The following is a 13294-nucleotide window of genomic DNA, read 5'->3' as shown; positions in this document are numbered from 1 at the left end:
CAGACAATGCACAACTGCACAGTTACAGCTCTGGAAGTGAGATCCCTCCAGATCCAGGCAGGCCTGGGGCAGAGCCTGGAGCCAGGGACAGCAGGCCAAGAGAAAGAAGAAAAATTCCCAGGGCTTCTCATCCAGACCAACTCCCAAACCCTCTTGTCAATCCTCCAGACGTCCCTGAGGGTCCTGGTCCTGGCGCAGGGCCTTGGCACTTACCCTTCCCTCTGCCTAAACCCACTCTGCCACCCTGCCTTCTCTTGGAGGGTCTCTTCCTCTACTCAGGCCTCAGTCCAGATGCCCCTGCTCTGCAGTGGGCTGCCTTGACCTCCCCCTCTTGACTCCCAGGCTCTCCCCCTGCCTCTGTCTCCTTCCCAAGCTTTTCACTGTTGGATGTTCTAGGGGTTGCTTGTTTTATCGCTTACAATCTGTCTTGCTAAGTTCAAGGAGGGTGGGAGTCCTGGCAGACCCCTTCTTAGCGCTCTTTCTTCCAACACCTGGACTAGAGCCTGGAGGCAGGCAAAGTGCGAGAGGGGACCAAGGTGACAGCCTGGTGTCTGGGTGGATGTGGAGGCCATTTCTTCAACCAGCTGACCCTGGGGCACAAAGCGCTTTGGGGGTGGGGAGATGAGGAGCTGGGTGTGGTGAATTTATTCCCTCATCCACTCAGTGCCTATCTGCTGAGGGAAGAGGTGGTGTGATACTTGAGGAAGATAGGTGGGCTTTGGACACGGGGAGGCAGCAGGTGACGGGAGAAGACGCTAGGGCCCAGGACTAGGTATGCCAGCATTTGGGCAGGGACAGAAGTACTACCAGGGAGATGACACTGGATGCCCAGCCAGGAGCGCAGGTGCCTGGGGCAGAGGGCTAGGAGCAGGACCACCTGTGCGATGCACCCAGAGGTCCAACGCTGCATGGGTAAGACACACCCAGGACTGAGGGACGAGGGTGTCACTGGGGCCTTAGAGGCTGGGTGGGATAGGAGGAAAGAAAGGAGATGGGTAATCAGGAGGCAGCAGATGGCAAGAGAGGCCATAAAGAAAACCCCAGCTCAGGGCGTTAACTTTCATGTGGAACAGACACGCATCATCCCTTCTCCCTTGGAAAAACAACTGATGAGAAATAGGAGTTTCTCCCTCAAGAAGAGTGGCTAGGAATATGCTGCAGCAGGAGGGTCTCAAACTCCAACAGACGTCGGAATCACCCAGAGGGTCTGGTGCAGCCTCTGATCTGCGTCTCTGACCAGTTCCCTGGTGCTGCCACTGCTGGCCCGGGAACCCCATTTTGGGAACCACTACAGGGTATCAACGAGGATAAACCATCCACAGCGACATGCAGCGGCCGGGCAGCCTCTCCCAACCTGCTGTTGAGTGAAAGAAGCCCACACTTAAGGGACACACTGCATAACTCTGTTGATAGGCCAAGCCACGCATTAGATGTCAGGACAGAGGTCCCCCTTCAAGGCCCGGGTCTGTCCCCCTCTCCCTGTGCACCTGTGACATTCACATCTGTGCACACGTGGTTTTGGCTGCTTTCTGTGCGTGTACACCTCAACACAAAGATTACTGTTGTTTTCTAGCTGGTGTAGAGCTTCTCATAAGAGCTTTTCAAGTGAAACTGAGCATTTAAAGAGAAGTTTCAAAAGCAATACATAACACACACACACAAAATCTACACAAGACTTGACCTTACTACATAGCTCCTAATGTATTCTATCCTGTTCTAGTTTCTTTTATTTCATTTTCTAATAAATACTGATTGCAACCCCCTAAACAGATTTCACAACCCACTAAGAGGGGGCAGCACAGTGGGAACCTGATGTCCTCACAGCAGGGCTGGCTTCACTTGAACTTACCGAGGTCCTGGACTCAAACTTGTCAAATTCTATGATTTTTAAAATGTATCAATTGATAGAAATAACTTGGCCATTCTTCAAAATGTCTTTAAACGCTGTAAAAAATTCAGCCTGTTCTGAAGGAAGAATGCATGTATGCCATACACATAAAGGGGATTCTGACAAGTTCCTGAATCCTAAATGCAGCACAAAATCTCTGGGTGCCATATTTTCCCCTTGCATAAGATTTCCATTTTATGACCATTGAATTTCTCTTTATCCCCGAAATTCACTAATTTGTCTAGATATGTCTTAATGTCAACTATCCTACATCAGATTTTCATTTTTTTCTCTTTCCAGGATAAACTGTATCTTTTTATCGACAATTTCATGTTTTTACTTAGTTCAGGAACATTGTCTTCGTCCCCTATGTCTAGAGTTATGTAATAGACATGCAGTAAATATTTCTTGTGAAAAAATTTACAAAGCAGCAGATCTGTTTGCTGGCCGGGATTCAATGCTCCAAGTCTCTTATTGGGAGCAACTCTCAGCATTAAGATGAGAAAATGGTGCTCAGACAGGTTGTATCTGCGCAAGATCCCACCACAGGCATGAGGCAGGACTATGGAGGAGCCCAGGCACCCAGGGACCTTGGGGACCTCTGCAGAGTAGGCTCAGCGAGGAAAGGCTGGGTGTAGTGACAGGGTCGGCGGCCCCCCGAGAAGCATGAACAGCAGCCGGAGCTGAGCCTGCCCCTGGCCCTGCCACCTACTGTGTGACCCTGGGTTGCTCACCCCTGCCTCAGTCTCCTCATCTCTTGGCATGGTCTACTCAGCTGTGTAGTCGGAAGGATCAGAGGAGAAAATGCGTACTGTCCAGCACACAGCGCCTCTACTCACCTGCTCTTTTAAAGACCCCTAAACCAGAACCTAAGGAGTATTTCTTGCTTCCTCCCTAACCCGGCTTTGTAGCTTCCTTGTTTAGAGGTCTTTGGTTTATTTTAAGATGTCACAACACCCACGGGGAGAGCCAGCAGGCACCCTACTTGGCAACTCACGTCCTGGGTGGTCAGCTGGCATGCTAATCACAGGATGTGACCACGAGTACTTCAGTTCTCCAAATCTCAGTCTACATCAGAGGGTCTGCTGTGCAGCATATAGAATGTCAGAGGTCGGGACGCCTGGGGGGCTCAGTCGGTTAAGTGTCTGTCTTCAGCTCAGGTCATGATCCCAGGGTCCTGGGATCAAGTCCCACATGCTTCTTCCTCTCCTTTTGCCCCTCGCCCTGCTCATGCTTCCTCTCTCTCTCTCCCTCTCTGTCAAATAAATAAATAAAATCCTTAAAAAAAAAAAGAATGTCAGAGGTGAATTATCACTGGTGAAATTATGGCCCATTAATCATATACTACATGTTCTAAGTGGGTTCTTATTGATAAAATCAGATGTATTCAAGACACATAAATTGGAAAGAATATTCTAGACAACTCCCCACTCCCACCTGGCCTCAATAGGCCTGAAAATCTAACAAACTCAGTGGCCTGTTCCCTTAGAGCCAGAGGATTAATTCATAGAATGTCCCGGGTTTAGTCATCAGGCTGGAGAATTCTGGATGCCTAATGGTGTGGTGGGCAGAATAACGGCCCCCAAAGATGTCTGCACTCTATGCCTTGGAACCTATGAATACGTTAAATACAAGGCAAAACAGATGTGATTTTTGCAGATGTGATTAAGGATTTGAGGATGGGAGATTATCCTGCATTACCCAGCTCAGCCCTATATATTCACCAGAGTCCTCGTAAGAGGGAAGCAGGAGGGTCTGAGTCAGAAAAAGAGATTTGAATTGGCTATGCTGGTGGCTTTGAAGATGGAAGACAGGATGAGGCCACAAGCCAAAACCCGCAGACAGTCTCTAGAAGCTAGAAAAGGCAAACAAAGAAATCCACCCCCACTCCACCCCCAACCCCCCAGAGCCTCCAGAAGGAATGCAGCCCTGCTGCATATATTTTTTAACTTGATATTTTACAATATATTTAATGCTACTGAAAATATATCACGAACTTTTGAGACATGTAAACATAAACCAGGACAATCTCATGTGTAATATTTGCGCCCCGAAAATGGGAATCACAACTCAATCAGAGAGCAAAAGAACAAGCATGATTTCAATATCCTTGCATACACATTAGTGTTGCTTGCCTGTGGCCCAAGGAAACCCATTTCAGATTTCTAACACGCGCAATTGTAAGAGACTACATTTGTGCTGTTTTAAAGCCATTCCGTTTATGGAGATTTATTACAGCAGCCCTAGGAAAATAATAGACAGTGACAGAATCCTGTCTTGGGAACAGTGGTACTTCTGCCATAAGCAAATCTTTCCTGGGTCGTGGCTGATCACCTAAAAGGATACCAGCCTGCGACATTGGTTAGCTCACAGAACAGTGTGTGTGTGTGTGTGTGTGAGAGAGAGAGAGAGAGAGAGAGAGAGAAAGAGAGACAGACAGACAGGGAGAGAGAGAGGAGAGGGAGAGGGAGAGAACTCGGCTTAGGCCTTCCTTCCATCCTAACTGGCACCTGTAAGTTTTCGACTTCACTCTTTCTGTCAAAAATCATGGCCATGATCCACCTGGCGTGGCCTTGTTTGAATCACCCCAGTCCTCGCACCCACTCTTGCTCAGGCTTCATTAGGCCAGCTCTGGCCTGAACTGGAGCAGGACCTCCTGGGTCTAAACTGTGGCTCAGGTGCTTCCTAGCTGCGGGCGGGGCGGCCTCTGCCCAGGCTGCAGCTACAGTGCTCTGGCTCTTCAGATCTCAGTCTATCCCAGAGGGGTGGCTATGTGGCACATGCACCCTTCACCTCCCTGAACTTCAGTCTCCTCTCCTGGAAAATGAGCACAATAACAGCACACACGTCATAGGCTGTCTTGGCGACTAACTGAACAGAGTCTGGCACATACACGTACCATGGGATTGCCAGCCATCAAAATAATCATCTCCCACACTCATGGCCCTCCGTGCTGCCAATTCTTTCTTCTAGTTGGGCCTCTTGCCCACCCTGCCCTTTTAGGAAATCTGTAGAAACCTTTATACTCTCTGTGGGGAGTACTGTTAAGCAGCAGGTCATGCCCCTACTCAGAAACCCTCAAGGGATACCCATTACTCATCTGATAAAGTCCCCACTGCTTTTGGCTTTCAGGGTCCTCAATAATTTGGCTAGGCCTGACTCTCCAAGCTCCATAGCCAGCTTGGACCTACACGGGGCCTCCTTCACCCCCATGATACTTTGGACAGGCCCTTCTCTGCATGTTCACTCACTGCCCCCCTTTGTCTCCAAATGGCCTTCCTTTTTGGATTTCCCAGTCTAAGAATCTTGACCATGTTGCCATGACCACCTCCTCCAAGAGGCCCTCCTAGGTTTCTCCTGCCCACTAAACTCTTGTAGGATTTGGTTGGAGCACTTAGCATAGACTCTTGCCTGTTCATTCAACAAACAAGTACTGGTGTCACTGAAGACCCAGGAATGAACCCAACAGATCCCCACTCTCAAGAAGCTCAACATAGTGTGTTATTAGTGATGGGGACACGGACACAGGTGGGAGGTCTTCAGGTCTGGGTATCTGATGTCCAGAATAGCCCCTGCAGGTGGGGCAGGATTTGGAGAAAAGGTCACTAAGGGTAGTTGCGTATGGCACCAGGGGGTGCTAAAGACATTTCTAGTAGAGCAACTGCTCCTATGACGTGACGAAAATTTCCCTCTGCACTATAGAAGCTGTCCTGTGTTTGTGCTGAGAATACACTGACTAAAATTATAGCCAGACCATACTCTATATTTAAACAGAGAAATCTACTTAAAGAAGAACAAAGAGTGAAGCGCACCCAAGTAATGAAATACTGCGCACCAGTTACAAGTATGGGACAACTCTAAACTCACCAATAATGAACACCTAAAAAAAACTGACGTGTATAGAATGTGTCTATATTCTTAAGAAGGACACACACACATTTTGTATGTACACAGAATGTGTGTGGATGATATGCCAAAAAATGGCCATGGTGACTCAGGAGGAGAAGTGGGGAACTTCCACGATTATAATACTTGACTTCCTTATCTTACAAAATTACCTGGAAAGGTTATGTCAAAAATCAAAGAGACACATTAAATTTTGAAAGAATTGAAAACAAGGTGAAGGAAAAGTATAAAGCGAGCTGCTGATGAAGTCACTGGGTTTGGGACTGCCTCTCGTGTTTCTTCTCTAAGGGGAGTGTTCTCACACAGGACGCTTCTGTGACTGGTTTGAGGGGTTTCCCCACATGACCAATTCTCCCCACCAGCTGGGGGACCTAAGATTCAATTCAGTTCTGACACCATCTACGCGGAGTCAGCTCACACCGGGAGCTAACACACTGAGTCCCAAAACCTGCCCCTCCCACTTCAGATGCTGGTCACACATCCCAGGCTTGCACCTGTACTTCTGACCAACCAGCTACATATCAGGACTCCCACAGCCTCCTTCCTTGGGTTCCTAATTTGCTAGAGCAGCTCACAGAACTCAGAGAAACATGTCTACTGGTTTATTATATAATAAGGCATATGAGAAAGGATACAGATGAACAACCAGACAAAGAGGTACACAAGGCAAGGTCTGGGGAAGGGGCGTGGAGCTTCCATGCCCTTTTGGGGCACCACACCTGCCCCAGCACTTCAGTGTGTTCAGCAACCCAGCTCTCTGAACCCTGTGGTTAAGGGATTTTTATGGAGGCTTCAGCACAAAGCATGATGGATTATTAACTTGATTTCTCGCCCCTCTCCCCTCTCCAGAGAATGGGGGGTGGGGCCCAAAGTTCCAAGTTTCTAATCATGGAATGGTCTTTTTGGTGACCAGCCCCCATCTAGGAGCCCACCCATAGTGGTTTCCTTAGAACAAAAGAGGCTCCTATCACCCAGGAAATTCCAAAGAATTTAGGAGCTTTGTGTCAGGAACTGGGGTCAAAGACCAAGTATTAGCAGGAAGAGGGGTCAGGGCAGAGGTCAACATACATCTTTCTTACTGTTTCACAAGCACCAATGGAAGGCTGGCTGACCCTGGTACCCCAGGGAAGATTTAGCGGCTTCAACAGTCCAAACTCCCAGACCTGCAAGTAGGCCCTACTCTAGGGGTTTTGTGTCCTTCAAGCAAATGGCGACATACCCAGGGCAAAGATGAGGTGACCAAGCTCCTCAGCTCCTGGGTGCCCTCCTCCCAGCACAAGAGGCCATCACACAGCCATAAAAGTATCACCTGAGGGGCGCCTGGGTGGCTCAGTCGTTAAGGGTCTGCCTTCGGCTCAGGTATTGTTCCCAGGGTCCTGGGATCGAGCCCCGCGTCGGGCTCCCTGCTCAGCCGGAAGCCTGCTTCTGCCTCTCCACTCCCCCTGGTTGTGTTCCCTCTCTGGCTGTCTCTCTCTCTCTCTGTCAAATAAATAAAATCTTAAAAAAAAAAAGTATCACCTGAGATGGGCAGCTGGCAGAGCCCTCCAGGCCCTCAAGGTCAAAAGTCGAGGCCTTGGCACCCAGCGGGGAGGTGACCCAGGGGGAGGAAGCTTTAATGACTACCTTGACGTAGTTCGGCTGTGCGAGATAAGCACCGCCCCTAAAGGGGGTGGAGCCAGACCCAGCGCCCCGCCCCCAGCAACACCCCGCACTCCCCTGCGCCCCGCCCCCACCCTTCCCTGGCGCCAGCTCCGTCCAGCCCCGCCCCAGAGCCCGCCCACGCAACACCCCTCACACCCAGTACCCCGCCCCCACCCTTCTCCTAACTCCCGCTCAGCCCAGCCCCGCCCCAGCGCCCCGCCCTCAAAAAACCCCTCACCCCCAGCACCCCGCCCCACCCTTCTCCTGTGCCAGCTCCGCCCAGCCCTGCCCCAGAGCCCCCGAGCGCAACACCCCTCATCCCCAGCACCCCCTCCACCCTTCTCCTGTGCCAGCTTCGCCCAGCCCCGCCCCCTCCCCGCCCCAGCGCCCCCCAGCGCCCCCCAGCGCCCCGCCCCCACTTCGTGAGCAGCTTTGGGCAGAAGGTTTAGGGGCAGCCGCTGAAGCGCAGCAGTCTTTATCTGGGGTGGGGTTGTGTGATTCCTTTTTTAATGTTTGTGCTTACTTATATTTTCTATCCCCCCCCAACACACACTGTTCCTGAAACTCTCTAGTAATTCTGAGTAAAGAAAAAGGAGAATACTGTTGATATAACCGTGCCACCTACTTCATTTCATCGGGCCTCCACCACCGCGTGGTGTAATTATCCACCCCGCCCCCCCAGCTTACGAGGGAGACAAGTGTGCTCCCAGACGGTCAGACCTGCCCGGGGTGCTGGCTGGAGCGCCCCCAGTCCCAGGCCGTCTCCGGCCGGGCTCTCGGGGCTGTGGGCGACGGTGGGGACACCTGGCTTCCGTCCTGTTCCTACCAGCATCATCGCGCCCTCACTGCCGTTCTAGCCTTCCGCTGCAAACTCACTGCAAGATTTGCGGGGAGGGACACAGGCGAAGACAAGAGCTGGCTTCGTAGATTCAAAGTTGTGTGCGTGTCTGGGGCAGGAGGGTACACCGCGCTGCCATGCTTTTGGGGCACTTCGCCCCGGCTTCACTCCTCTGACTGAAGGCAGCCACAGAGCCGCTGCTTCCTGGCTGAGTGACCTTGAGCCTCAGGATCCCCATCAGTAATGGGTACCCTAATCTTGCACCCAAGGATGGCCGTTGGGGAGAGAATGAGGAAGTGGGTGGGCGGAGGGTGGAACACGTTGGATCCCCCTGTCCCGTCGACACCCCCTCGGGAGCTCCTGGCCTGCAGGGGTGGGAAGTTGAGTTGAGAAGCTGCAGCTCCCGCAGATACAGCAGGAATAGGAAATGCCCACCCGGACCATCTGGAGGGCACCCAGAGGGCAAAAGGCCCCCGCGGGAATGGGGCCCGACTTCTTACCTGCTCCTCCGCGGGGCTGAGGCCGGGGGTCCTGACCGGTGCGTGGGGCACCCCAGCCCAGCGGCCCGGATTCTCCGGGAGGGGCTGCAGTGGCAGGCCAGAGCATAGTGCCTGGAGGCTGGACATGTCTGGCTGAGACTGAGACGGAGGCCAGCTCTGTGGGGAGGCCAGGCAGAGACTGGGCAGTCATCCTCCCGCTGGGCAGGGACCTCCCACTCCAGAGCCACCTCCTCCAGCCCCTCATTGGGCCCAGGGCCGGCAGAAGGAGCCAAGTATAGGTCATTGGGTCATTGGCCCCTAGCCTGGCTGCCTGCAGTGTTGACCTGAGGTGGGGGCAGTGCTCTGGGAAGAGGCAGGCTTCATGCAGGGGAGACTGCTACATAGGGGTCTGTTTGTCCTGTTAGTGGGGTGTTGGCCTTGAGGGGTTGTGTTTTCTAGGACACAGCTTTGGAGAGCTGGTGGGGCTCTGATGTTGGGGTTTGCTTTGGCAGTCTTACCCCAGGCAGGCGATGTTGGGTTGGTATCTTGATGATGGGGAGCCATGTGATACTGGAGCTGGGACAGAATGCAGGGTCTGTGCAGAAGGCAGGTAGTGCTCCTTGTACCCCTCCTCCCTCCCACCCATGTGGAGGGCATGGCAGAAGCCCCCCCAGCAGCAGGTGTACCTTCCTTGACTCCCAATGAGGTACACACTGCTTCATCCCCTTCCCAAAGCTCTCTGCGAAGGGCCCACCTGGAGATGGCTCTCATCCTCGATTTCATTAACAACTTTGCAAGAAAGTGCTCCAATCAGTCCTGTGCTACGGATGGGGAAACTGAGGCCCCGGTCTAACTCACGGCCAGGAAGCGACAGCGATAGAATCCTGGTGGTCCTGGGAAAGCAACACATCTGGGTGGTAATCCAGCTCAGCTGCTGACTGGCCCTGTGGCCTTGGGCTGTGTCCCAATCTACAAAAGTGGGTGGTAATTTACCACTCAGGCTGCAGGAGGCACAAATGGGTTGCGTAAGCACCCAGTGCAGTACCTGCACAAGGCAAGGGGTAAAGAACAACAAACATCTTCTGAGGGCTAACGCTTCTGAGCACATCACGTGATCCAGTTCACTTTGTCGCCTCATCAGCCCTGTGGAGTTCACTGTCCCATTCTATGGATGTGGAAGCTGAGGTGGAGAGAGGTGGTGGGAACTGTCTCAGGCCACCCAGCTGGTCATTGGCGGTGCTAGAATCTGAACCCTCAGAACCCAGAGCTCTGGCTCTATACACACTCCCGGCCACTCTTGCAGTCTCCCTGGCAGACCTCATCTTCTGATGGCTCAAGGTAAGCCAGAAATCTTTTTGTGCGGTCTCCTCATTTTGAAATGTTTGCAACATTTAAAAGATGGTTTTAAACATTGTGCCGAACAAGATGGTGGATTTTATCAACGTCAACGAACTGGTTGTGACCCTGCGCTGCAGTTTTGCAAGATGTTACCAATCGGAGAACTGAGCACATGGGATTGTTTCTTACAACATGAATCTACAAGAATCACTAAATAAATAACTTCATTTTTAAAACATCGTACAAGCTATGTAAAAGGATGAGGAGGTCAGGGATGTTACATATGCCAGACTGACTCTACCACTCACTAGCTGTGTGTCCTTGGACAAGTTACTCAGCCTTTCTGTGCTTCAGTTTCCTCATTTGTTAAATGAAAGTAATAATAGTACCTACCTCATGGGATGTGTCCAAGGATTAAATGAGAACACATGTAAAGGTCTTATTGCCTGTTACAGAATAAACATCTGCTAAGATATTGTTAGTTTTCCAATTGTTGCCCGTATCAAAAAGCAAGGAACAGAGCAATGTATGTAGTACAGAAAATAAAGAGAAAGTGTGTGTGTGTGTGTGTGTGTGTGTGTGTACACTACAAAGAACTAGGGAGGGAAGGAGACTTTTCACTGTAAAACTCTGGCGCTTTCAACATTGTCAGTGCACTAAATGCCACAGAACTGTACACTTTATTTTTTTTTTTAAAGATTTTATTTATTTATTTGAGAGAGAGAGCATGAGAGGGGGGAGGGTCAGAGAGAGAAGCAGACTCCCTGCTAAGCAGGGAGCCCGACGTGGGACTCGATCCCGGGACTCCAGGATCATGACCTGAGCCGAAGGCAGTCGCTTAACCAACTGAGCCACCCAGGCGCCCAGAACTGTACACTTTAAATGATTAATTCTATGGTACGTAAATTTCACCTCAATTGAAAAAACCTCTGGTGGTTTTGAATTTTGCTCCATGGACAAACCAAATAAATAAAAAATTTAAACTAATAAGGAGTAAAGAAAGGCAGGCAGGCACTGCAAGCCAAACCCAGTTTCGCTCAGTACGTGCCTCCCTGGTGCTTGATGGGGTCTCTCTCCAGTCATCAAGTGCCTGCCTTAGTTTCCCCACTGGTTGCCCCCAGTGGCTGCTTCTGTCCTAGCCAGACTCTCGTCCTAGCAACCCTTGGTGACTAGCACCACATAGCCCAGCCCTGCCTGCCTGTCACCCCCAGTCCAGGCCACACTGGACCCCAATCTCTGCAGTATCCAGCTGGCCTTCCTGAGCCAGGCAGGACTTCTGTCTCTTGAACCATCGGCCTGGTCCCAGCTTCCCCTCCTTCTCCTCCATCTGCTCTGCCACCCAGTGCACCTTCTCCTGAACCACCTGACCCAACCCTTCTAACTTGAAAATATACCCTGGACCCTGAGACTACCCCACCCTGGTCCATGCCCATCTTCTCTCCCAGAGATAGCACCAGCCTCTCTCCTGGTCCCCCACCTCCTCCCAGCCACCTCCAGTTGATTAGCAACACAGCTGCAGACTGCTTAGAATAACCCATTTGTGGCCCAAGACACTCTGGGGATATGGACTCCCCGTCTGCCTCTCTGACTTCTCCATCCACTCTCGTCGACCCCTTGTTCATACCAGTGGTGGTTTTAAAACATGCCAGCAAATCCTTGCTTAGGTGCTTCTCCAAGTGATGCCAAGGTATGGTCCTGTCGCCTGAGTCTGAGCCAAACTTCATGGTTATCGGGTAACCAACAGAAGGAAGCCTGAGACTCTGTGGAGCAGCCCAAGTACCCCGGGACCCCAGGCTGGGGTGTGCCATGTGGAGGTGCTGAGGTCAACTGCCAAGCTGGGTTCTGGCGCATGAGGGAGCGCCATCAGGGATGGCCACTCCAGCAGCCTCCAGATGGCCAGTCCCAGCTGCCATCTGATGCAGTAGAATGAGACCCCCAGGGAGAAGCATCAAACTCAGCCCCTTCCCCAAATCTTGACCCACAAAATGGTGAGCAAAATATATTTTAAAAATTTTTTATTTTATTTGAAATCAATTAACATAGTGCATTATTAGTTTCAGAGGTAGAGTTTAGTGATTCCTCAGTTGCATAGAACACCCAGTGCTCATGATATCAAGTGCCCTCCTTAATGTCCATCACCCAGTTACCCCATCCCCCCACCGACCTCCCCTCCAGCAACCCTCAGTTTGTTTCCTAGAGTTAAGAGTCTCTTATGGTTTGTTTCCCTCTCTGATTTTGTCTTATTTTATTTTTCCCTCCCTTTTCCTATGTTCCTCTCTTTTGTTTCTTCAGTTCCACATAGGAGTGAAATCATATGATAATTGTCTTTCTTGTGAGCAAAATTTAAATGGTTGTTTTAAGCTGCTAAATTTTAGGGCAATTTGTTAGGTAATAGCTACTGGCACATTGTATCAAGGCCTCAGCAAGGGCTGGTCCTCTGCCTGGAAATGTCCTCCTCCAGATACCTGTGTGGCTCCTCCTCACCTGACTCATACCTGCTCAAGTGTCACATCCTCCCTGAGGCCTGCCCCTACCATCCTCGCTCCTTATGTGCGGTATACATACTTCCCATCCCTTATCCTGCTTTATTCTCTTTATTGCACCATTTACCAGCTGGCATGATCTTATATATTTTTTCCTGTTTTCTATGCCCTCCCCATTCTATAATGTAAATTCCATGAGGGCAAAGAGCCTATCTTGTTCTCTCCCCTGGAGCCCCCGCGCAGAGTGGGTAATTCAGTATCTGCTGAAGGAATGAATGTGAGCCCCTTTGAGAGGACAGAGGCTGCAGAAAGTGTCTTCACAGGGAAGATACCGAGGCCCTGGGCCTCTGGCAAGGCATATCCAACCCCCCCCCCATCCCAAGACCCCACACTGAGGCACCCCCCATGGGCCTCCAGGGATCAGGTCTCCAGGAATTTTCTCCACAGGGATAGGCTGAGACATTGTTCTCAGCTTTGGCCACCAGGTGGCAGCCCAGGAGACCAAGACTCCTGCCCGAAGGCCCCAGAGGCTGGGACCCCTTACAGAGACTGTGGGGGGAGGGTGGTAGGATCTGGAATGCAAGTGTAGATTAGATTTGGGGCCCAATGGGCACGTACATGGCTGGAAATCCTTGGGCCCTGGGCCCAGAGCAGCGGCAGCCCTGCCTGAGGGCCCGACTGGGGCTGAGCGGGACGCATCCCAAGGCTCTCTGTCGGGTCC

The 13294-nt window shown here is 51.4% G+C and overlaps 1 protein-coding gene across 1 annotated transcript in view; it reads right to left on the bottom strand.

Moving 5' to 3' along the window:
- UROC1 (urocanate hydratase 1) overlaps window positions 1–9010 on the bottom strand; it is a 43875-nt gene extending 34865 nt beyond the window's left edge. Inside the window, exon 1 of the mRNA XM_032412240.1 lies at window positions 8774–9010. Within this exon, the coding sequence (XP_032268131.1) occupies window positions 8774–8899 (126 nt within the window). The 5' untranslated portion in view covers window positions 8900–9010. The remainder of the gene's footprint in view (window positions 1–8773) is intronic.
- Between the last annotated feature and the right edge of the window lie 4284 nt (window positions 9011–13294).

Source organism: Phoca vitulina, unplaced genomic scaffold (assembly GCF_004348235.1).
Source record: "Phoca vitulina isolate PV1807 unplaced genomic scaffold, GSC_HSeal_1.0 scaffold13, whole genome shotgun sequence".
Lineage (NCBI taxonomy): Eukaryota > Metazoa > Chordata > Mammalia > Carnivora > Phocidae > Phoca > Phoca vitulina.
This window is presented reverse-complemented; position numbering and strand designations above follow the sequence as displayed.